Source organism: Cimex lectularius, unplaced genomic scaffold (assembly GCF_000648675.2).
Source record: "Cimex lectularius strain Harlan isolate CLEC.00 unplaced genomic scaffold, Clec_2.1 scaffold132, whole genome shotgun sequence".
Lineage (NCBI taxonomy): Eukaryota > Metazoa > Arthropoda > Insecta > Hemiptera > Cimicidae > Cimex > Cimex lectularius.
The window spans coordinates 535,765-560,392 of NW_019392772.1; the positions used below are offsets into that span (position 1 = coordinate 535,765).

The following is a 24,628-nucleotide window of genomic DNA, read 5'->3' on the forward strand; positions in this document are numbered from 1 at the left end:
ACAACTACGGCGCCTGTACGATAAAAGAGAAGACTGCATGGATGTAAAGAACAAATGAAAATATTTATTAAACCTTTACAAAAAATGAGATTATTCATTAAAATGTATAAATCACTTTCATTTTGTGCCTGCATCTTGTAAGGAATTTCTATATTCAAATTCAATTACATAAATGTGAAGAAAAAAAATATATGTGTTTTAAAATTAAGAAGAAATAAAATGAACAAACTAATCAATTCAAGAAGTAGGCTCGGTGTTTCCCAACAGAATGACAATGGTGCAATTCATTGGCTCCATATAGAGAGCGAAAAGGAATGCTACCCGATAAGAAAGTTGTGCTTGAGCACAGCAAAGCGTATCAGAGTCCTCCTGTTCCAATTCTTAGAGGAAACGGGGTTGTTTTATTGTATATAGTACTGATAGTTTTGTTGAGAGAAATGTATTTATTAGAGTGAATGTATAGTATGAAAGGGGAATATTAAGTACCACATCGATCCTCGATTAGGTTAGTAAATAATAGGTGTAAAACGTAATGGGAGAATATAGTGTACTCCACAACTAATTCTGTGAATGATATGTAAATAAGAAAGAATGTATTTAAGGATGAATGAGAGCGTGGATAGATCTAGGAACTGTATGGGTGCTGAAATGACCTAGCTGTTGACAGGGGGTGGACGGATAAGAACGAGGTATGATCCCAGACTGCCAACATCCAGGAGACTCTCGAGGCCTGTGGCTATTTATTTTAAATTACAAATGCTGGAATTGCCGGTGGCCTGCGAGAAGTGATAGGCTCAACTCTGCACATGTGTGTATGTATTACATATATGTCTAAATATTCTTCTTTTGGTAGATTGGGGATGAGGCCAGGAAGACAGAAACAACATTTATTTTCTTGTCGAGCTTTCGGCAGAATATATCGCCTTCATCAGGACTTCGAAAAAAATCGTTTTCCTTATAAACAGGTACATGTGTGGAAAACGGAAGGTTCTCCCGGCTCTCCGTTTTCCACACATGAACCCGTTTATAAAGTAAAACGATTTTTTCGAAGTCCTGATGAAGGCGATAATATTCTGCCGAAAGCTCAACAAGAGGATAAAAGGTTTCTGTCTTCCTGGCCTCATCCCCAATTTACCTAATGAAAAGAAGAATATTTAAACTGAGAAGTCTGATCAATCACCAAACTAAATAGATGTCTAGATTTAAGCTTATTTAAATCCAAATCCAAATAATCGATTCGAGAAATAACATAATGCTTATAAAATAACGTTTCATGTTTTCAAAATCAAATGTTTTCAACCATTTTAAAATAACCACTGCCAATTAATTTTGCGAATTTTGTTTGACCTTATGTTATTTTACAATGATTAAGGGGAAAATGTTTCAATTTCAGCTCATACTTTTTTTTTCGTTAGATAAAAATATAACCTTTGGCCAATGGATCGTAATAATCCACAAAAAATTATATTCTTTTCCTAAATATTTTTGAAATTATCTACCATTTAATTTTTGTGGTTTCGCAGTTGATGAGGTGAGTCATAGGAGAATGTGAAAAAAGTGAAAAAGCGAGGGTGGGAGAGAGAGAGACACAGGTGTATATGTATGTTGCATGCTTGCGCGCTTAGTACATAAAAGTAAAATGTAATTAAGCTAAACATCAAAATTCGTCGAATAATTTATTATTTTCATATTTGTTTTAGTGTGTAAATTTGCAACAAAATTTTAAAAAAATTCGCAAGTACTCAGCAAAATTAATAAGACGTTCATTGTTTCAAGATATTTCCCACAAGTGACGTCCAATGATGACTCTTCCCGCTAAAAAACGATCATCGATGACTCACGTGAAATGCGGTTAACTAGATCGACAAGTATCAACTTGCAAAAATCATATACCGATGACTAATATTTACTGTAAATTAGATATGGCAGGCATGAGAGAAATAGTAATATCCTACTGTTCAAAACGACGCATTTACCCGTTCATATTTATATATTGGGTTGTCCGGAAAATAATGCAGGATTTTAAGTTTTCATTTAAAAAAATCTATATAAAATATTCTGTTTACGTTTACAGGATTACTCATTTGTATGAATGTCAACACTTATTAATCCTCTTCCAAATGATATTGTTTGNTTGTTTAATACCAAAATCCTGCATTATTTTCCGGACAACCCAATATATCGTTGGTCGACTATTTTTAAGTTGTAAAATAATATTTTTAACCTATTTTCACAACAAAAACGTTGTTTACGGGAGCTGAAAATGGTCCATTTGAACTGTTATCTTCGAATTCAACAAATTATGAAAATATTTTTGAGGTTTCCTCTGATAAAAAGCTCCAAGTTAATTATGAGACGCATTCACCAGCGCAGCTTATTTCAGTTAAAGTCAATATTGACATTGTTATTTTTTTTAATTTCTCAAACTTCTCAATGCCTTTTCCCAATTTAAATAATCTTTAAAACCTACGAGATTTTGAGACGATGCTGAGAAAAAATGAACCCACGTACAAATCCTTTATTTTATTTTGGTTAAAAAAATATATAAACTACAAGCAAATTTTATAAATTATTTGTCTGTTTACATATTTAAGGTTAAAAGTTATCATTTAGTCTAAGATTTCCCCAATCTTTACAATAACATTTTTAGCTAGACCGTCGAGAACAATTGGAACATGACCAAAAATAAAAATATGCAATGATTAGAAAACCCTCGATGTGAATTCGTACGAAAGTGGAAATGTTTAAAAGGTTTCCTATCGCACCATCATCATCGATTCAATTGTGCCATACTTTATGGTTTCCATCTATGGAAACCCAGCGACAAGCAAATCTTGGTAATTTTTGTTTACACATTTGCAAACAATATGACTTAGGCACTATTGAATTGTATGTTGTACAACTATAGGACGCTCAGTAAAAAAAAAAAAAAAATTGAAAACCCAGGTATGGTATTACATATCAGGAAAAGCATAGCACTAAAAAGGTTAAATGGATTTCAAATTGAAGCCACATCAATCATTATAAACTAAAAAAATTCTTAAGAACAAAAGGCAAAACTTTAATTGATAATAAAATGATACCGCTTCTGATGAAATTTTTGGCTATCCACTTTTTTGGTAAGGTTTGCCAAATTGGTGGCATTATCATGGCTTAACTATAAAATGATAAAATAAATCCAACGTGAACAATATGGTATAATAAACTCACTGAAAAATGTCAGAATTATGCCATATAAGGGTAGAGACCTGGAACGTATTTCAGAAATTTATTTTTGAAGTCAGCTCAAGATTTATTCTTCATACATCATTTAAAAAAAGTAAATAAAAATAAAAAAGTTTTATACCTATATCGAACCGACAAAGCTGTCAAACATTAGTAGGTAATCTTGGCATGTGCCTATCCAGAAACACCGATATGCGTCGGTTTTTCATACTGATTTTTATAAAACAAACAATCTTCCCCTACTGTGTATTTGTCTGATCAAATTTTCTACAGATTATTGTACCTATCTAAACTTTTCTTTTTTAGATTATATAAACAGTTGTGTTAATGGTTTTTAAATGAATAATCCAACAAACTTTTGTAACTCTATCCAGAAGTGAAACTTTGATAATATAGTTGATCCCATTAAATTCACTAATTTCGTGGTCCGCTTGAACAATTAATATATGACAATTAATTAAGGTTTTTAGTCGAGATAAAAAAGTCAATGGCACAAGCGGGATTCGAACCCACGATCTTCGGCTAGATACGCCGCTGCTCTACCACTTGAGCTATCGTGACCTCGATCCGCTCGGACATTAACTTCCTATCTCAACCGCACCTTTTGAATTTTCCCTCCTTTTTGCCATTTTTCAAAGTCGTGCAATCGGATTGGATTCTCGGCGACAAATGAAATGGCCACGGAGAGCTTTAGTGAAGTATACTTCATTTAATTCATTAAATTCACTAATTTCGTGGTCCGCTTGACCAATTAATATATTACAATTAATTAAGGTTTTTAGTCGAGATAAAAAAGTCAATGGCACAAGGGGGATTCGAACCCACGATCTTCGGCTAGATACGCCGCTGCTCTACCACTTGAGCTATCGTGACCTCGATCCGCTCGGACTTTAACTTCCTATCTCAACCGCACCTTTTGTATTTTCCCTCCTTTTTGCCATTTTTCAAAGTCGTGTAATCGGATTTGATTCTCGGCGACAAATGAAATGGCGACGGAGAGCTTTAGTGAAGTATACTTCATTTAATTCATTAAATTCGCTAATTTCGTGGTCCGCTTGACCAATTAATATATTACAATTAATTAAGGTTTTTAGTCGAGATAATGTCACGACAGCTCAAGTGGTAGAGCAGCGGCATATCAAGCCGAAGATCGTGGGTTCGAATCCCGCTCGTGCCATTGACTTTTTTATCTCGACTAAAAACCTTAATTAGTTGATCCCATTGTTGCAACTATTTTTCCAGTGTGCAAACATTTCCAAATAATACATGATTTCACATTTGAATAATTAAAATCACTTAATTTTGTATTTCTTACTTATAAGATTTCAGTAAAAGATCTTCTAAACTTTGTTGTTATTGCAAGCCATAAAAAATGTTTTAGCCAAAAATACCATTGTTTAACTTGAGTAGTATTTTTTATTTCTTATTTTTTCGATTAGGTAAGGTGTGGTAAAGGTAAGGGGGAGACAGCATGCTTTATTCGATGAGTTTCATATACGTATAAATATTATCTTTTATACAATTGGTGCCAGGGAGATCAAAAGACTGAACAAAACCAAAAAAAGAACGGCTATCGTAGGACATAGGAGCACCGAGAAGGCCGAAAAATTGGATGAAGAAAGTTGATTCAGGACACCTATTAGCCCTGAACCGGAAACGCTGAAACCATTAGACAACGGGTTAAAAATAAATTTTCGGATAAATGGGAAATCCGGGACCTAGGCATGGGAAAATGCTCATTAAAGGGCCATCGAAGAAATTAAAGTCAGAACAATAAAACTTAGGAAGTGTGGGGCTTTGACTGATAGAAAAACTGCTTACTGTCACTGCAGACAGGGTGCATAGGTATAGACTCGGAATAGCGCAAGCCTGTTCAAATATTACAAAAAAATGAATAAACAAGGAATTCGAACATTTTGAAATTCCTACTCCTGGGAAAGGAAAAGCCTGACGGATACACGGGAGCCCTTAACAAAGCTTTGGGGTTTGCTAAAAGCCGTAAGCTTAAAGATCTTGACAATGATGGAGATTGCACAATACACCAAGCATCGCAGTACGCAAGGTCGTAAAGAGGCCGGCTCCTCGTAACCTAAACCTAAAAACCTATCTATTACACTTGTTTTTTTTTTTTAGAGTTGTCTTACTCTAACACATTTGTTTTTGTCCTATTTTACTTAAATATTTTACATAGAAATTCCATTGGCATTTTACGTTAACAAAAAGATGCAAAGCGTTCAAAAAGGAGGGTAAAGAAAGAGTATGTTCAACAAAGGAAACTTATTTTATTGCCAAACTTTCCGTGATTATATAATGGTCAGGGGCAAACTTTAATCAATAAATTCAAGCTTTAAAGTTGGCCTATAATTGGAAGAGAAAATAGAAAGATGTTCAATTTAAATCGCAGATAAGTGTCTGTGCCCATTTTCCATTATTATTATCTATCCATATTGATTTTTAATAACGTCTTTACATAGTTAATTAATATTTAGTCTTAAAAAATCAGGCATATTTCTGGTGTATTTCTTAAATGGTGGATCATTAATTAATAACAGAAAGTTTTGAAATATTTCACCACTTTATATTTACATTAGGCTTTAAACTTACATTACTTAAACGACACCAAAAGACAATAATTCAAGTCAGTTTTTAACATATAGTCTAATGCTGTCTGTATTGACCTATAAAGGTTAGTCATTTTTTTAAAGGAAATTTTAGTGCAGAAGGTTATCACTTATCATCATCGATAAATAATTTAGACGAAAATGAGTACAAATTTCAACGCCTGAAGTTAGTATAATTTCAGATGACAAGAAATGTCAACACTTTATTACTTAGCTACGGCCCTTGAAATAGCACTGCAACCAAGATAGTGTATCAATATCCAAATCAAAGCCCCCAAAGATTATTTACTAAAATGTCGTGATTAACCTTGTCAAATACCGAAGTACGTCACTTGGAAAAGATAGCGTTTTTTTTACTAGATAACTTCTAACTATATACAGTAACGTTACCAAATAACCGAGATTTACTGTGCAAAGCACAATGGACTTTCTTACTTTCTTAAACAATTAATATTGTTGTGTTACTAAGTACCCAACGGGTAGTTAGGGTGTTAAGGACTGACAGGAATTGCTTACTAAGTTTTGTATGATTTTTTCCGTGAACATAATGCACTATACAGTGAATTTGATAATCCCAAAAAGATCAATGATCAAGATTATTTAATTTCCCACTAAACCTTTAATGTTGATCCTCTCTTTTGTATTATGTTAAGAATTATTGAATTATTTAGGCGATTCGTAATTAGCTTGTAGAAGAAGTATTTAAGTATCTTTTGTTAGATCTAATTATAAAGAGAATCCATTAGATTTCGTGGTCCGATTGATCAAATAACTTCTTTCAATTAATTAATCTTTATGTAAGGTATTTGCTGAGATAAAAAAATTAGTGTCACGAACGGGATTCGACCCCACGATCTTCGACTAAATACGCCGCTGCTCTACCACTTGAGATATCGTGCCTTCGATCCACTCGGTCACCAACTTCCCTCAACCCACCTGTCGAATTTTTTGAAAAATGGCAAAAAGGAGGGAAAATTCAAAAGGTGGGTTCAGATGGGAAGTTGGTGTCCGAGAGGATCGAAGTCACGATAGCTCAAGTGGTAGAGCAGCGGCGTATTTAGCCGAAGATCGTGGGTTCGAATCACGCTCGTAACACTAACTTTTTTACTCAGCCAATACCTTACATATAATTAAAATCTTTTTATTTATTAGCAATTTATATTACAATCTTGTAATATTACAACACCCATTTGCATTTTATCTACTGATGAATGCAATTTACACGATAGCGCATCGGAAATGAAAAATTTTGATCTTTCATCCGAGGCCGGCCTTTGGTTGCGCAACGCTCTTGTGCCCTCAAGACAACGGCCAAGACCGAATCCTGGTCCTGCGAAGGACGGCGGAAAAAAATCTTTCCTTTTCAAAACCCGAGCACACATAAAGGGAAAACGATTGGGAAAAGGCGAGTTGCGTAAAAATTGGAAAGCAGGGCAAAAAGCCGAAAAGAAAAGTTAAGTGTGACAAATCAGGGCTGATGCAATTTTCACTTTGGCATATCCGAAACCGCGTTATCCTTAATCAAATAATCATACTTTTTCAATAATTATATAACTCTTTAATTGTCAAAATATTTTATTACTGTATATAATATTTACTTGAAACCTCGGAGTGCCGGTGCTTATAAAAAATATATGTTAATAATAGTTAATGTTAATTAATATAACGAGAAATGAGATTTTTCAAAGGTTAGTGTAACATATTAAGGAGCTTAAGTAATAGTATTTAGAGAGTACGAAATCTGGATAAATGAACTGATAAATTGTTATTCGCCTATCATTCTCAAAATGAAGATATTTTTTTCCCATGGGAAAAGTAAAATGAAAGTGGATGGCTTCTTCACGTCCAACTAGTTTGGTAGATCGGCTCAATTAAATCTCTTAATAATTCTCGCCGAGTTTATTTAGTTGATCTGGTGTTTTTATTTTGCTTCGTGTAATTCCAAAAAAAATAAAATAAAATAACAAAACGATTGCGCGTCGACCATGTATGTCAAGGACATTGTAATATGCTATAAAATATAGAATTTTCAAACAACCTTTATTTTAATTTGTTTTTTAACTGTTAACAAGAGAAAAATCTTGTTTGGTATTCGATTGGCTATTGGTTTGTTAATAATATATTTTTAAAAAAAACGAAATGGATCAAACGATGTTATTCACGGTGCATGATCACTAACGGTGAGTCATCACGGTTAAACGACTCTGCCTGAAGTTCAGTGGATTTTTAAAAAGATATATATAAAAATAGATTAATAAATTAATAATATATCAATTGAAATTAGAGTTTCTGTGTTAAATTTATTGAATTTATTGTATCAGTTCATCCAAGTAAGGTCGTTAATCTGAAATCAGATTGTCGTAGGAGGTAAATAGTACCCAATTAACAAAACTTTCACTTCGAAGAAAGTTAACTTAGTAAATTTGTTATCAAATTAATTAAACAGGAATATTCCCGCTATTATAAAAGAGACAAGATGTAACAGCGAGACTAGGCGTACTAACTAAGAATTTTATACATATGACATTTCTTATTGGATTTCTATTTTCTAAATTTGGCTTGATAGTTAGTTAAACAAGTATGTTATCAAGATTACTTACGAATTTTAATAATTTGACAAGGAATGTGTGGTGATTAGTGACCGTTAATCGATAATTATTCAGAAATGGGGCACTCTCAACACGACACGCAAGAATGGCACAATTACACGGAAGACAAACACTTTGAGCCCTGAGGATGATCTCAATAAAGATCGAAACGTTGGCACGGTAAAGAAAATTCACTAATTTCGTGGTCCGCTTGGCCAATTAATATATTTCAATTAATTAAGGTTTTTAGATGAGATAAAAAAGAGCTTTAGTGAAGTATACTTCATTTTAATTCATTAAATTCTCTAATTTCGTGGTCCGCTTGACCAATTAGCGGCGTATCTAGCCGAAGATCGTGGGTTCGAATCCCGCTCATGCCATTGACTTTTTTATCTCAACTAAAAACCTTAATTAATTGTGATAAAGAAAAGGTTTTTCTGAAACCTACATCACACCAGACCGCATCTCACGATTTCTGAATATTTGTACAAGGAAGTTATTTTTCGCAAATAATTTTTAATTTGAAATTTCCAAAACAAATTTTAACCAACATTTATCATTGCTGTGAATTTGAAATTTCCAAAACAAATTTTAACCAACATTTATCATTGCTGTGTTAAAGTAAACGTACAAGTCAGAAATCTAACAATTCTAAAATAACACCTAGACAAAATAACGTATTTGAAAAGTTTAAACGCTGATTTTCTCCATCGAACAATTTTATTTCAAATGTAACTATACAAATTTCCTGTATTGTTTTATTTTAAATATCCAGTTTGTGAACAATCTACAACTTGAAATGTTTAAAGTTTTGTTATCACAAAGTCCTTTAAGAAAGAGGAATACACAAGGAGAAATATACGAATGTTACATGATAAAACAATTCATGTCCCAAAGTGAAACGTTGTAATCCAATATTTTAAGGTTTTCCAAAGAGACATATGATTATGTTTCAACAGTAATCTCAGCGCAACTGTTTAAACAAATAATGTGCAAGAAAATAAGACATTAACTTCATTTATTTAAAAGTACGGACGGTACGATAACGCTATTGACATTTTGATTAAGTACAAAACGACAAAACAATTAAGACAAAAGACTCATTCTAAAGCTTAAAGATTTTTTTTTTTTATAATTTCGTTTAAACATTATTTCAATTATAAAGAATAAAATAAAACATCAAATGTTTATCACTCAAACATTTTAAATCAATCCTTTATAAAAAGTATCAGGTCAAGGTTCAAAAATAACGAATGAAACACCCCCACGATGAAAAATTTATCTAGAATTCTTGTTCCTTTACTCCGTTGCTAATTGCTAATTTATCGTATAATTTGACCACCAGTTAAAAATATAATTAGCGTTTTGGTTTTTATTTTTGGAACAACGCCTAAAATACAGATTTCAGAAGAATTAAGAGAAAATAACAATTTTTAAACTAGCTTCGTAACATTTAGTTGTTTAGACATATTTTCGCATAAATTAACACGACCAAATTTCCAATAATGGTTATATTTGATCCAGAGCTAAAATTTCGTCGTCAAAGCAAATACCGACCGGATAATCAAAAGTGTCATTATATTATAATTACTTTTATCTAAATTACTTATTAATTTAATGATAAAACAAATTTAACTAACAATTAATTACCGTAATGACACATTAAGAGCAAAACTAGGTTTAAAAAATTTTGTGTTAAATTTTAATCTATCACTTAATGATTTTCTGGAGTCTTGGTGAATTTTCTTTTAAACCAAATAATTTTTATTAAAACTCGTAAATTTTTGACTCGTTTAATTTAGTTTACAATAAAATAAACATGTTGTAAATAATATATCTGTAATAATGCACATAATTTGGAATAAACAACCAATTTTCCGGGTTTTTTCTTATTTGGCAGTCAACGTTCATTTTTATCTGCCTGCTCTAGATGTGTTGTCGGTCAGTCAAACTTTCGCCAGCTTCAGGGTTAATAATTATATTAACACTTTATAGCAATCAAGCTTTATACTAATAACATAATTTTGCACAATTATCATTCACGTCGTGGTATGTTGAAGGCATGTTTGAATTTGAAAATATCGTACGGTTTGGTTGTTGTTACATGTTAATCCAGAATTTTTTCCATACAGTGAATGTTTTCAAATAAAAGCAATTATTAAAGGTAAAATATGCGTATTTTAGGACAATAGTGAACACGACCCCCCTTTCCCATCACGGATGTTTTTATTCTAAATTACCAGTACAATGTCATTTCGACGTTTTAATTTCAGCACAATGGGGCTTGTGGGTCATTCAAATCTTCTCACGAAAGTTGAAATGGGTTTGACAATATGCAGTATGTCCGTAAATTCAGATTTAAAAAAATAGAAATTATTTAAGACAGAAAATAACAAAAGAGGCAAAACTTAACAAATCAGTCGTATTTTAAAACGACATAAATTCACATTTGATATTCGACAAATTATATACACAGGAAAATATTATATTTAGAATTTTTTTTTTTAATAAAATTATTTTCGAATATGATCCAGTTATATCTCGGGAATGGTTGTATTTTGGTTACAACGAGCTCGGGCAAAGGACAAAGTAAAAAATAGTCCGCATAGGTTGAACTGAACGTTTAATTATATGATTTATTATAGCAAAATTAATTAACAAGAGCAAAATTTGTCGAATAAAACCAATTATTATCATATACGATAATCGAATTTAGGATCGACCAATATATCAGATCAATTTAAAAGACGATCTAATTATTAAAATTAAGAATATTCAAAAAATTAATACACCAGTTGTATTACAGCATCAGATTTGACATAAGATGAATCAGAAAAAGAATTAAATGAGATCTATTCAAGTGTAATTTTTCTGTCAAATATTTAAATTATCCTAATAATTCACAATAAACCCTTTTTCTAATTATTCTGGAATGTAACCCATTTGTATGTATTTTAAAATCATTATAAACAGATGTCAATATTCAAATCTTGAAAGAGGGTCAGAAAAATTATGAACCTAATTAAGTAATTATCGTATTTGGAAAAATTCCACATGTCTTTATCGAGAAATGATATAAAATTACTTTTGTAGTCCAATAAATAAATTGACATTAGTATTAAAATAATTATATTTGTGCGATTCTCAAGGAAAACTTATGATAATGTTTAAAACATTTTTTTTCTTTTTGAGCGCATAAATACGTGTAAAATATGTGGCTAGAATTCAAGGAAAACCTGAGATTCTACATGCACCATACAAATTAAATTTAGTTTTCGAATAAATAAATTATTATTTATATATTTATACATTTTAATATTTAATTTTTTTCAGATGATAGAGGAAAATATAATACGATATGCCAACATAGTGATGGATGTGTGTAATACAAGCTTTTCATGCCTCGGCTCCATATAGAGAGCGTGAGGGCATGCCGCCGGATATGAGGGTTCGCGGACATAGTAGGTCCCTGTTCTGGCGACTAGAATGAGGGCAATGTACATAGGTGTGAATGTATTTATCTGTGCGATTGTACTCTGAGTATTAGTTTAGGTTAGATTATATTTTGAATGCGTTCGAGGATGAAATGACGTAGCTGTCGAAAGCCCCTGGAGCTTAACTCTGTTGGGCGGTAGCTAAGACCCATCCGAACATTTGGCTCAAGGGGAGTCCTAGTAACCCAGCCGCCCAACGAAGTAGGTGAACTCCGGTGAGGAACAGACCCGATGGGACAGCACCTCAGGGAGCGTTTAAAAAAATATGCCTACAATAATGTGTGAACAATTCAAATTATCAACGAGAAACAAAAAAATTATGCATGTGATTATCAGAAAAATTAATATACAATTTCTATATTCAAAAATATCCAAGCAACGATATGAACATGAATTTTTCAGACTGTTTTAGAATATGACAAAGTATTAGAAATTTTAATTGATGTATTACTTTTTATTTAAAGTATGGTCAAGTTGAAAAGTTAGTGTCACGAGCAGGACTCGAACCCCAACCGGATCACGTGGGTTCGAGTCCTGCTCGTGACACTAATTTTTCAACTCAACCATACTTTCCTTAAAAAATAATAATAAATCAATTAAAATAATTACTTTGCTTAATAGGACCAATAAAAACATAAACATATTATTGTAAGAAATGTTAACCAATAAATGAGTAAAAATACAAATGTGTGACCAATTCGTATTCTCAGGGAGAAACAAAATCCTTTGTTTGACAGGTATTAAACTTACGAAATAAGGTCGGGTTGAGATGGGAAGTTAGTGTCCGAGTGGATCGAGATCTGGATAGCTCAAGTGGTAAAGCAGTGGCGTATCTAGCCGAAGAACGTGGGTTCGAATCCCGCTCGTGACACTCACTTTTTTATCTCAACTAAAAACCTTAATTAATTGAAAGATATTGATTTGCCAAACGGACCACGAAAACTAGTGAACTTAAGAAATACCATCAATTATCCATTATTATCAAATAAAATCCATTTTTAGGATTTTCCTATTGTACGAACAATATTTAAAAACTGCCTCACTACATTTTATAGCAAAATGTGTGGCCGATTCGAATTATCAAGTTGAACAGAATTATCAATCGAACATAATTAAAAAACTGATTTCAATATTCAAAATGTATCTTAGTTCATGAATTTGTGTGATAGTACAGTTTTTAAATATACGAATAAGACGTGTCAACCCTCGTGGAAGAAAAATAGTATGTGGCCTATTCGATTTCTCAAGGAGAACCAGAAGTGCTATCTACCCACTCAAAGGATAAATCAATGAATCCATGTTCGTATGTAGACCAAACTTAATAATAAACTAAAACCATTTTTCGAGGGGAAATAAATGATTATTTTAAAATATTTTTACCAGTGCGAACATTTAAAGAAAATTTCATATGTAGTTATCATGGAATAGATAAAAACTCACTTTTGATGTCATCTGATTGAAATAAACCAATTTTTATGACTTATGACTGAAAAAGCCAACAGTACAGGTGGCAGTTAGCTACATCGAATTCTTTGAGAAAAAATAAAATAAAATAACATCAGGCAAAGACATAAATACACTTCTGATATCGAGTAAATGGTCTTTTTGTTACAACAAACAAATTTTATTAATAATACTGCAGAGTTTCAAAATATCCTTGTATCTAGTTTACACTTCATAAAAAGGTGGCCAATCCGAGTCTTTAAAGAAAAACAAATATTTAAATTATACTTAATGTTAGGATAAACTCATTTTTCTGATTCTCAAGAAACAAAAACAAAGAAAAAAATGACTTAAATCATAAACATGACAACACATGAATGGTGGTGATAAAAAGGATTAAAAAGGACATGTGACCTATTCTTATCTATTTATTTTCACTTTTATAACCTTTTTAGCACTTGGACATGTCAACAGTTTAACTAAGTACACATGCATTAAAGATATAAAAAACAAGTATAAACAATTTCAAGTATTATAAATATTAAAGTCACAATATAATTTCACTTTGAGGAATTTATTAATGGAATAAAGAGGATAACTAATAAAGTATTTATTCACTTTTTAAAAACCAACTGATCAGGTTCTTGTGTCACCTGTTCAGGTATTTTGTTATTTGATATATATTATGTATACAGGGTTTCTTGCCAAAATTTTTCTCTGCTTCTTGTAAAAAGTTTAATTATAGGGAAGTGACAGTCAGAATTTCTAGATTTCCAGTTCTATAAAAAATTTTAGACAGGTCTATTTGTCTCTGACCCAACATAATTCTTATAAAACGTATTTGGATTATAAATATTTAATTTATAATTACACAATTTCATCCGATGATAAGACTATTGGACATTATCCACACTTGAAATTATACAGAGATAACGAGTGATCTATTCAATTTTTCCACGAGAAATAGAAAAACTGCGCTCATGTCAGGTCAATAAAAAACCGAGAACTATTTTGAATTTGTTGGATAACACAAAAAAATTAATTTTCTGAGGTTAATTCGAATTGTTAAGAATAAAAAGGAATTTATTAGAAGTAATCATCAAATAATCTATTCCCTCAACAGAAATAAACAATTCTTATATAAACATGTTGCCTATTATCGTGCATACGATCAATTCTTATCAACCATCAGGCAATTATTTTTATACTTAATTTTTTTAGAACTGTCCAAACTGTGTAATAAATTAGTTTCTTATTAATTTAAACTCAAGACTCAAAAACTGCTTGCGTCAGATACGAGAAACCCCTCTAGCGTCTTGTCTTCATAAAGTTGAAAAGGACAGCAGATGGCACCCCGAAGGAAGTGAGTAAGAATAATTGATTACGTGTAAAATGGATAAATTCAACAACAACAATTCATGTCAGAGAATGATGCTTAGGAAAAAGAAGAACTCAAAACTATGATAAATATTCTTAAATAAAAATGACTTGATAATGACATCCAAATAAGTGGAGTTCCTACAAATAATGAAAATATCTTATGGAAATTTGTGTAAAAAAAGCAAAACTATTTTTTTTTATTTCCTAGCACATACAGACGGAGAATAATTATTTAATAAAATTATAAATAAACCGCTTTCGCTTTTAAAAATATCGTGGTACAATAATGAATTGATGAGATTGGTACATTTATTAAATAGTCTATGATACAGAAAATGTCAACCCATGTGGGCAAAAATTATATCTTGCCTTCAGAATCCTCTAGGGGAAAAATAAAAATTATGTAGTTTTAAGGCAAATAAGTCAACTTATTTTCCTGGAGGAAACCGATTCACTGTTAAAAAAATATTTTAGTTATGTTTTATTCAAATTCCTTGGAAAAAATGAAAACATGTAAATTAAGTGCAAATACATGCTTTCATACAAAGATATAATAAAAACTCATTTTTTTCCAATATATAAATTAAACCTAATCATTAATAATAAACTAGAGGAGAAAAAACTATTTCCATGTTGAAAAACTTAGAACACTCACATACAACCTACAGCCAACACATTTTACATTATTATCACCAGCAAACTAAAAACAAACCGATTTTCCTGACCGAAACATTTAATACAATTATGAATTATTGAAATGGTACGTTTATTCTATAAATATAGTCTATGAAATTAGAAATGTCAACCCACGGGGACAATAAATTATATCTCTAGAATTCCCAAGAAGAAAAAGAAAATGCAGTTATCGTATCTTATATCATGAGATGGTATATTTATAAAATGTGATATTAAAAATGTCAATCAATAAGAGAAAAATTGGTAAGTATGTGGCCTAACGGAATTGTCAACGAGAAATGGAAAATTTACGTTGTTATCCGGTAAATAAAAAAACAACCCGGTATACAATATGAATTGGGTGATGGCGCATTTATTAAAACGTTTATTATATTTAAGATGTCAACCCAGGAGGAGAAAAACTATAGTCGCCTATCCAATTGCAAAAATGCATATAAATAAATTAAGCGCATAATAAAAATTCAATTAGATGTAATCATACAAAGACACAAACACACTTGCAAGTGTTGTTTGCCATCTTGCAATCAAATTGAACCTAATAATAGTAAGCACGTTTTTCTGATTTTCTTCCTTTTTTTCCCCTTAAAGTTAAATGCCACAAATCTTGGAGTATTATCATAACGAAATTATAAATAAACCGAGTTTTCTACAGGAACAGATTTCGCTAATACAAAAATTATGTAGAATATTGAATTGTAATTGAGAATGGCGATAGAATATTTTTTAACTAGCCTATGATATCAGAAATGACAATCCATAGTGGATAAAATATATGTTGCCTATTCAACTTCTCAGGACCAATTAGAAAAATGCACAAGCGCAATTAGCTGTAATCATAGATACTAACACGCTTTTGTTGTCCTGAAAATAAATTGAACCAAATAATTAATAATAAGCCACTTTTTCTGATTTTCTACTCTTTGGTGGATAATGAAAGATTTAAATATCAAAAATATTTCTTAGCAGATACAACCATCCAATTTTGATAAATATCGGATGAAATATTTTTTAACTAGCCTATGATGATATCACAATGACAATCCATGATGGAACAATATACACTGACAGGCAAAAAATTCCAACTGATTTTTTTCATTTTCTCGATAAAAGAAAATTCTGCCCTTAATTTTTCTCATTGTTTTTATCAATAAATATTTGTATATACTTTTTTCAATTGGGAATATACATTAGACGTAAACACACTTAATGCTTAATCCAAAACAAGGATAAAGGATTTTTCAATGTTTAATTTTTACGAAATTGAAAATGTTTATACTGTCTCATTTGAATTCTGAAGTAAAAAACTTAGTTTTCATGTTTGTTTTGTTAATTTCAATTTTTAAACGTAAAAATGCCAATTAGTGCTGAGAATGTTGCGCGTGGTGAGGCTCTTTTTGATGATGGACGTTGCATTAGGTATGCGACCATTGCCATCGGAATTCCCTACGAAACTCTACGAGAGGCCGTTAGACGTTTTCGAGAAACTGGGTCCTACCATGGATTAAGTAGCACGGTTCTGGACGCCATAGGGTAACAGAACCACAGGGTGATTTGACAATACCCTCGACACGAGGTGCTTGGGAATGTACTTCCTGTTTCAGCTGAGCTAGCAGCGCGTTATCTTGAAATACTATCCGTACTTGCGTCATTAAATTAAAATTTAATCCATATTTTGCTCAAGTTAAGAGGCAAGCATAATAATAATATTGACTTTGAGAATTTTGCGAAACCGGCACCTTGCTGTTGTTCAAGCGATTCATCAGCTCCAGGAAATTCGAGGTGTCCAAATTTCTGAACGCACTGCTCGAAGAAGATTAAATAATTATGGACTGATGGCTTTTCGCCCCGTAAGAGGACCAGAATTGTCCAGAACACAGAGTTGCACGGCTCACATTTGCACAGCCATTGGTCTTTAGACGATTGGTCTGCTGTACTTATTACAGATGAGCTTCTATGATCTCGAAGGCGAATGAAAGGTACAAAGCCTGTAATTTTTCCCAGAGCCCACCTTTTCAACGTAGCTCAGTGATGGTACGGGCGGGAATTTACATAGACTCGCACAGAGTTGGTTCGTGGATGGTTTTTGACGACCATTCGCTAGGTGGATGAAATTTTGGAACATCATCGGTTGCCTATCTTCGATGAAATCAGCGACAATCCTATTCTATTGCACCGTCCTCGCATAGTAGAAACGTACCTTCAACAGCATAACATCAGGGTCTTAGCCTGGCCAGCCCGTTCTCCAGACTTGAACCCCATCAAACGTTTATGAGATAACCTCAAAATACGAATAAGAACACGCCTCCTGATACACTCCACCTTCTTGAAAGGACTCTTCGTGAGAATGGGCTAACCTCCAGCGAAGAGATATTTCCAGACTGGAAGAAAGTATGCCGAGGGGTCTTCGAGATGTAATTAAGGCAAGAGGAGGAAATTCGCGATATTGAAATGTTAATTAAAAATCTACAACAAATTTTATTTGTCATCCCTTTTTATTTTTTTTAATTTGTTTTATTATTTTCTATTTTCCTTAGCAATTTACATCTTTTTAAACTTTTTTATATAAAGACCCAATTATTAAAGTTAAAAAAGGCGAAACCTTCATTAATATACAAAAATGTATACAAATCAAGGTATATTACAAGTGGGTGGAATTTTTTGCCGGTCAGTGTGTTGCCTATTCAAATTCTCAGAACCAATAATAAATAATAAAATAAGGAGAGTTAAAGATTTAAATATTGAAATATATTTGTTAGCACATACAGCCACAAATTCTGGATTATCATTACGGAATTATAAATAAACCGAGTTTTCTGACAGAAACAGATTTCCCTACTACAAAAATGATATGGGATGGAATACTTTTTAACTAGACTATGATTTCAGAAATGACAATCCTTAGAGGATACAAAATGCCTATTCAAATTCTTAGGACCCATTACAAAAATGCATATAAATAAATTAAGCGCATAATAAAAGCACAATCAGATGTAATCATACAACGATACGTTTGTCGTCTTTTAAATAAATTGTACCAAATAATTAATAATATGCGCATTATTCTGATTTACTTCTCTTTTTTGGAGAATTAAAGAGTGAAATAAATATATGAAAATGAAGTGAAAAATCTTTCCTAGCAGATGCAGCCAACAAATTTTGGACTATCATGACGAAATTATAAATAAATCGATTTTTCTGACCGAATTTCGATTATTACAAAAATGTTGATACAATTATGAATGTGGGATTTTTTTTAACTAGCCTATATTAGAAATGAATCCATAGTAGAAAAAAAAAGATGTGTGACCTATTCACCTATTCTAGGTCTATGACTATAATTGTCAAGGAAATACATAAAACCAGTACAACTAGCAATGAATTTGTGCAATGTTGCGTTTAATAAATACTTTATTAAATTAAAAATATCAACCTAACCAGAGGAAAAAATACGTGGCCCGTTCGAATTCTCAAGGAGAAACAGAAAAGTCTATGCGTGTAAATAATTAACCGGGCAGATTTTACTGAGGAAAACCCGTTTCAACGAGCGTAAATTTAACAATGAGATTTCATCCTTTTGTAACATCCCGTGTAATTATGACAACGACCCAGTTTTCATGTTTTCTTAGGAATGTTTCGTATTTTAAAAAACCCGGACGTCAGTCGTTTTATGCCGTCGCGATTTGGACACAAAAAAAAGTCGAGTATGCTTCGACGGATAATTGAGGAGGAATTTGGAAAATTTATCATTTCCAGACAAGGTCAAAATGAAATTCGATCGTCAAATGGGCCCATAGAAATGAATTTTTTTTTTTTTTAAATATATATCCGAGACATATTCACATTCAAGGTCCAAGTTTTGAATTAAAGAACGCGCAGTTTTAATATCCAACACAATATCCAAGTTAAAGGTACTTATTTTGAAGAAAATTGCTGCAAATCGGCTAAATTTTATACTTAAAAAAATCAATAATTTAAACGTCATTTGATGTATTAAAAAACCCAAGGTTAGTTCTATTAAAATTTCAACACTGTTTCTATGGACAAATAGATTTGAATAGTAAAGGGTAAAATTTTTGGAACAATTTTGGTTTTGAGGTAATTTTGTGAGGATTTTTTTTTTTGGGGGGGGGGTGCATTTTAAATGGAGTTGCTACACCAGAAGGTGAAGAATATTGAAGATTTTTTTATAAATTTTAGGTGTTAATATTTTTGTTTTCTTTTTGCAGAGTGATTTTAAGAGATTTTTCCTATTTTAAATATTGCTTCTTTTTTGTAAATTGCCTTTTAAAATATGAAATAATATTAGTTTAAAATGGTTTTGGGCCGAAAAGTGGGTGAAAGAAGAGAAACTTTCTATTTTTCTCTCTCATCTTGGATGCTGGAATAAAAAAAGGTGGGCGAATTGATTTTTATCCCCATTTGATTGGGGAAGGGCACGTCAAGGGACGTCTCGCCCTTTGTAAAACAGGGCCAGACCTCGTATAAAACTCCAGATCGAAATAGGTCACAGTAAAGAATTGAAAGTCTCACCCTTGGCTTGTAGAACCATTTTCTGAGAGACTCCATTATCGAGGACATGAATCGCTGTTCTCTCTTCGCTAAGACACATGGAAGTAGAACCAGTCGGAGCTGTTGGCGCTGGTGGACATTTTCCCAGGGCCGAGACCGCTTCGGAAACTGGCGACGACCGATTGGAAACCCGCACGGACCCGATAGAGAGTTTAGCACTGTGTTAATGTGTTATAACCACCTCCGGAAACGAACCCAACCTAAAACGTAAACAAGGCCTGTGGAAAGGCGACGGGGAACGTGTAGCGCGCGCATGTTCTGCTCCCCACTCACGACGTCATTGATACCGCCACTTTTCGAATAGTCCCTGACTGCAGGACGTTGAGGAAGAATAGGCTCAAAAGCTTCAAAATGTATTAGTAGGACTTATTAGTAACTATTGCAGCGTTGATCGGGCCACTAGAAGAAGAAGAAGACATTTACAAAAATTTACAAAAGACCAGGTTGGTGGTTTAATTTGATAAAAAGATAGTTCCTACTCACAGTTAGTTGTTTCAAACAATCCGGATTTCAAGCTTATAGCACATCATCAGGTTGAAGGAACTTCGGGAATTATAACACAACTAAATATTATATTAATAAATACCGTAAAAAAAATAACTATAAACTAGTGATTCTTTTGTATGTTTTTTATTTATTAAATGAATCATTGATTGCCAACATGACTGTTGCATATTGACATGTTCCAAAAACTAATTTTTTCAGGAGAGGCAAAAAACTGTTTCAATGAGATATTTTCTGTTCTAAAATTTTGAATGAATTATAGGACCTCTATTAGGCTATTTTACAAATGTATTTTGAGGTTTTCCTCAAATTCGTCAATGATTGTGAGCAGGGTATCCACTTTTGGGGTGTGGATATGTCTCTGTACTGCTCACAACACTTTTTTTATTGTGGAGAACTGATCGTTTTTTGCAAGAAATGAAGTTACCGATTCGAAAATATTTAATACATTTAAACATTGTAAAAAGAAGTTTCAAACACCCTTAAAGTAAAAACAAGAGACCTAAAAAGTTTGTTTTAATGTATGGTGTTTAATGTCCGTTAGTTAATGATTATTCAGAGATCGTGAGATGCGGTCTGGTGTGATGCAGGTTTGAAACGTTTTCTTTATTGTGCCCACGTTTCGACCTTTATTGAGATCATCTTCAGATTGTTTGTTTTAAGCAGCTCTACGTCAAGCGTAAAATGATCCCCAAAAAGTGTGAACTGCCATTTGTGGGATATACTGCTTGTCGCTCTTCAAATCCTTCATTTTTGCAGCATTGTCTGGAATCTTTGACGTGTACAATTCTGCAGTTGGTAGCGCGATATTCGGAGGTTTTTTAATTTCCCTTCCTCAGCTGGAAATGGTAGTCTACTAGAGTATCAATGAACTGAGACGTTTTGATAGTGCCTGGGAAGATACCTCAAAGTAATGGCACGATGAATTCATGAATTTCTTTTGATCTTTTGCAGGTAGTCTTCCTATTTCCAAGGAAGTAATTTGTTGAAAGACTCCATATTGCGCTCAAGGCAGATTTGAAGGCCCGTTTTCTTCCATATCCAATCAAGTGAAATGTCTTATTTTAGCACCAAACTTAGCTCTATTTGTACTATGGAAGATAGCGGGAAAAAGGAAAAAAAATGGACATGTCTCCTTTCTGCAATCAATAAAAGATTGGTAAATTAATGACAACCTTGTCTTTAGATTTTGAAAGGACTTAAGGTGCCCCTACACTATCAAGCGGCTTGATCAAATGCTTGAACCTTCAAGCGTGCTTCAATCAACCCTTTAATCTTTCGGTCAAAACACCCTCGATCCTCATCAGTGGAAGCCGTGAAGTGGAGCACTGCGTTGCGCTGTTTGATCTTTTGTTTTGTTTCAGCGCTGAATGGTTTCAAATACAGATTTGGGCTTCCTAGTCCTAACATAGGTTGCCCTGAAGCAGAAAAAATAGCAAAAGGAACTTTTTTTTATTTCTATTGAAATAATCTTTACTATTTACTTTCCTCAATTCGGGACAATCACGATATAAATCTCTCAACAAACTGATGAACTCCCGCTCCGAGTTTTCGGGAAGCGCGGTTTCGGTAGTGGACGCCATGACTTCCACCGAGTGACTGACGCAATGCTTGATGAAAATTGCCCTACACTATCAAGCCGCTTGATCATCTGCTTGAGTCATTCAAACTTCCTAACAATCACCATCAATGCTTGCTTCAAGCGTCAATCAGGTTTCTACACTATCAATCACGCTTGATACAATCGATTTACTCAAGCATTTGATCAAGCCGCTTGATAGTGTAGGGGCACCTTTAGGTTTCTAAACGGACGCGTACCTCTAAAAGCTGCTCTAAAATCTTCTTGTTTGAGAATTATACTTACTTTTTCTGATAGTTCATCAATGTATGGTAAACAACGAAAACCTAATGATTCATTTTTATTGTAGTGGTCCAATTTTTGCTGCTTTTAAAGTTAATTTTTGATAGTTAATGTGATAGTTGATGAATAAAGTTAATAGCTTTGACAAGAAATCATCTGATCCTTTGTACTGATTCCCTTTCAGCAGTATATGCCTTAAAAGATATTTTCAGCCTGAACCCCCTCGTACATGAAAATCACTCTGCCATAAAGGACTTTTACCGCAAAAATTTACAAGTCACTGTCATGTGGATACCAGGACACTGCGGGATAACCGGAAATGTTGAGGCAGACAAAGCGGCAAGAAGTGCCCAGAGAGAAGGTCATAAAATAAGTGAGGTGCCGCAAGAAGACTTCGTTACACATGTGAAAGCCAAAACCAAAGAAAAATGGCAACTAGAATGGTTCAATACTAGGGAAAACAAACTTAGAGCCGTTAAAGCGGATATAAGACTATGGGCCACCTCAGCTAGACTGTCTAGAAAAGAAGAATGTGTACTTGCGAGACTCAGGATAGGGCATACACGAATAACACACGGGTATTTAATGGCACGCGAACCTCCACCTATGTGCTTGACATGTGGAGTTTTAACCACAGTCAATCACATATTGTTAGAATGTAAGATATACAGAAGGGCACGCATGAGCAGTGGGTTGCCCGCCTCTCTACCCGAATGGCTAAATGACAGGGAAACAACAGTATCAAGATTATTTAAATTTTTAAGGGAAACAGAATTGTTTGGTAAAATCTGATTTGTGAGGTGAAATAAAGAGATGGGACCTGTGGCTGGTGGCGGGCGCTCGGGTGTGGTGCCGGTGGCGGGGGTATGTGTGCGTGTGTGTGTATGTGGGGACTTCTGGGCGACAATGCAAGCCCCAATGCAAGAGAATGCTTCCCATATGCCCCCATGTCCCCCCGTGCTGCCTGGCTCCTCGGTCGGGCGTCTGCTTCCCCCGCAGGCCGCACTCAGGACAGATTCAAGGCAAATATAACCCTGATTGTGGTTGCTGCCTTTAAAAAAAAAAAAAATTAATTAGTAAATTAAGTTAATTTTTTTATTCTTTTTAACTAACAACTTATCAATAAATATTTCTTATTCCTTGGGTCCGTGTGTGAGGAGAATCCGCTGGTACCATAGTGTCTGTAGTTGTGGGTTTTCTATGTACGTCTGTTTCAATTAGGTTGTTTATTATGTATAATTTTAGGTCCAAAAAGTTCAACCATCTTTATTAATTTCCAATGTAAAAGTTATCCCGACCTCATGCATAAAATATCGTCTACGTAGCGTTTCCAAAAAAGAACAAATTTAATTAATTTGTTGTTTGATTTGAAAAGATTTTTTTTTAAATTATCCATGACTATTTCGCCACAAAGTGGGGATAATGGAGACCCCTATGATAGCCCTTTCATTTCATAAAATTTATTATTGAATTTACAGTAGGCATATGTTTATGAGGTCTACTGTATCAACAACAAATTTTTACAAATTTTACAAATTCGTTAACAAAATTCTCCGTTAGTTTTTGTTTTATAACTTTTGTACATTCTTTAAAAGGGATTTTTGTGAATAAATTAATAACATCAAATGGCACTAAAATACAGTTATTAGGTATATTGATGTTATTTAATTATTTTGTCAAGTGTGGTGTTTAGTAACCGTTAGTTGATGATTATTCAGAGATCGTGAGATGCGGTCTGGTGTGATGCAGGTTTCAGAAAAACATTTTCTTTATCGTACCAACGTTTCAGTGAGATATTGATGTTTTATGATTATATGTTGGATTTTGAAGGGATGGAAAAGGAAGTAGGGATAGAAAAACATTTCTACATGAGAAGTCGGCTTCTTTGAGGTGAAAGGAGCCGAAAATGGGAAAGAATGGGTAGTGGTCTTTTATCAATTCTAAAGAATTCTTAATACCGAATGCAGGTTTGAAATTGGTGTGTTTTAATTATTTTATCAATTGTAATCACGAGTTGGTTGGTGTTTTTCATCAAATAATTGTACATACATCGTACATAAAAAGAGAAGAAAATGAAAGATGTTATAATGATATATACTATATACAATTTGTAGATATACTTCATTTTTAACGTACAAGTAAAATCGTGCAACGTCCTTTATTGATTTATTCAAGTTCTAGAGGTTTTTCAGTTATCTAAGTGTCACAGGTAACATTTGAGTAGGTTGAATTCAATTTCTCAGCTAT

The 24,628-nt window shown here is 33.0% G+C and overlaps 1 protein-coding gene across 1 annotated transcript in view; it reads right to left on the reverse strand.

The window, feature by feature from the left end:
- Positions 1 to 20,233, reverse strand: part of LOC106662230 (lateral signaling target protein 2 homolog) — an 85,547-nt gene extending 65,314 nt beyond the window's left edge. The window contains exon 1 of the mRNA XM_014386142.2: positions 19,978 to 20,233. Within this exon, the coding sequence (XP_014241628.1) occupies positions 19,978 to 20,025 (48 nt within the window). The 5' untranslated portion in view covers positions 20,026 to 20,233. The remainder of the gene's footprint in view (positions 1 to 19,977) is intronic.
- Positions 20,234 to 24,628: the final 4,395 nt, after the last annotated feature.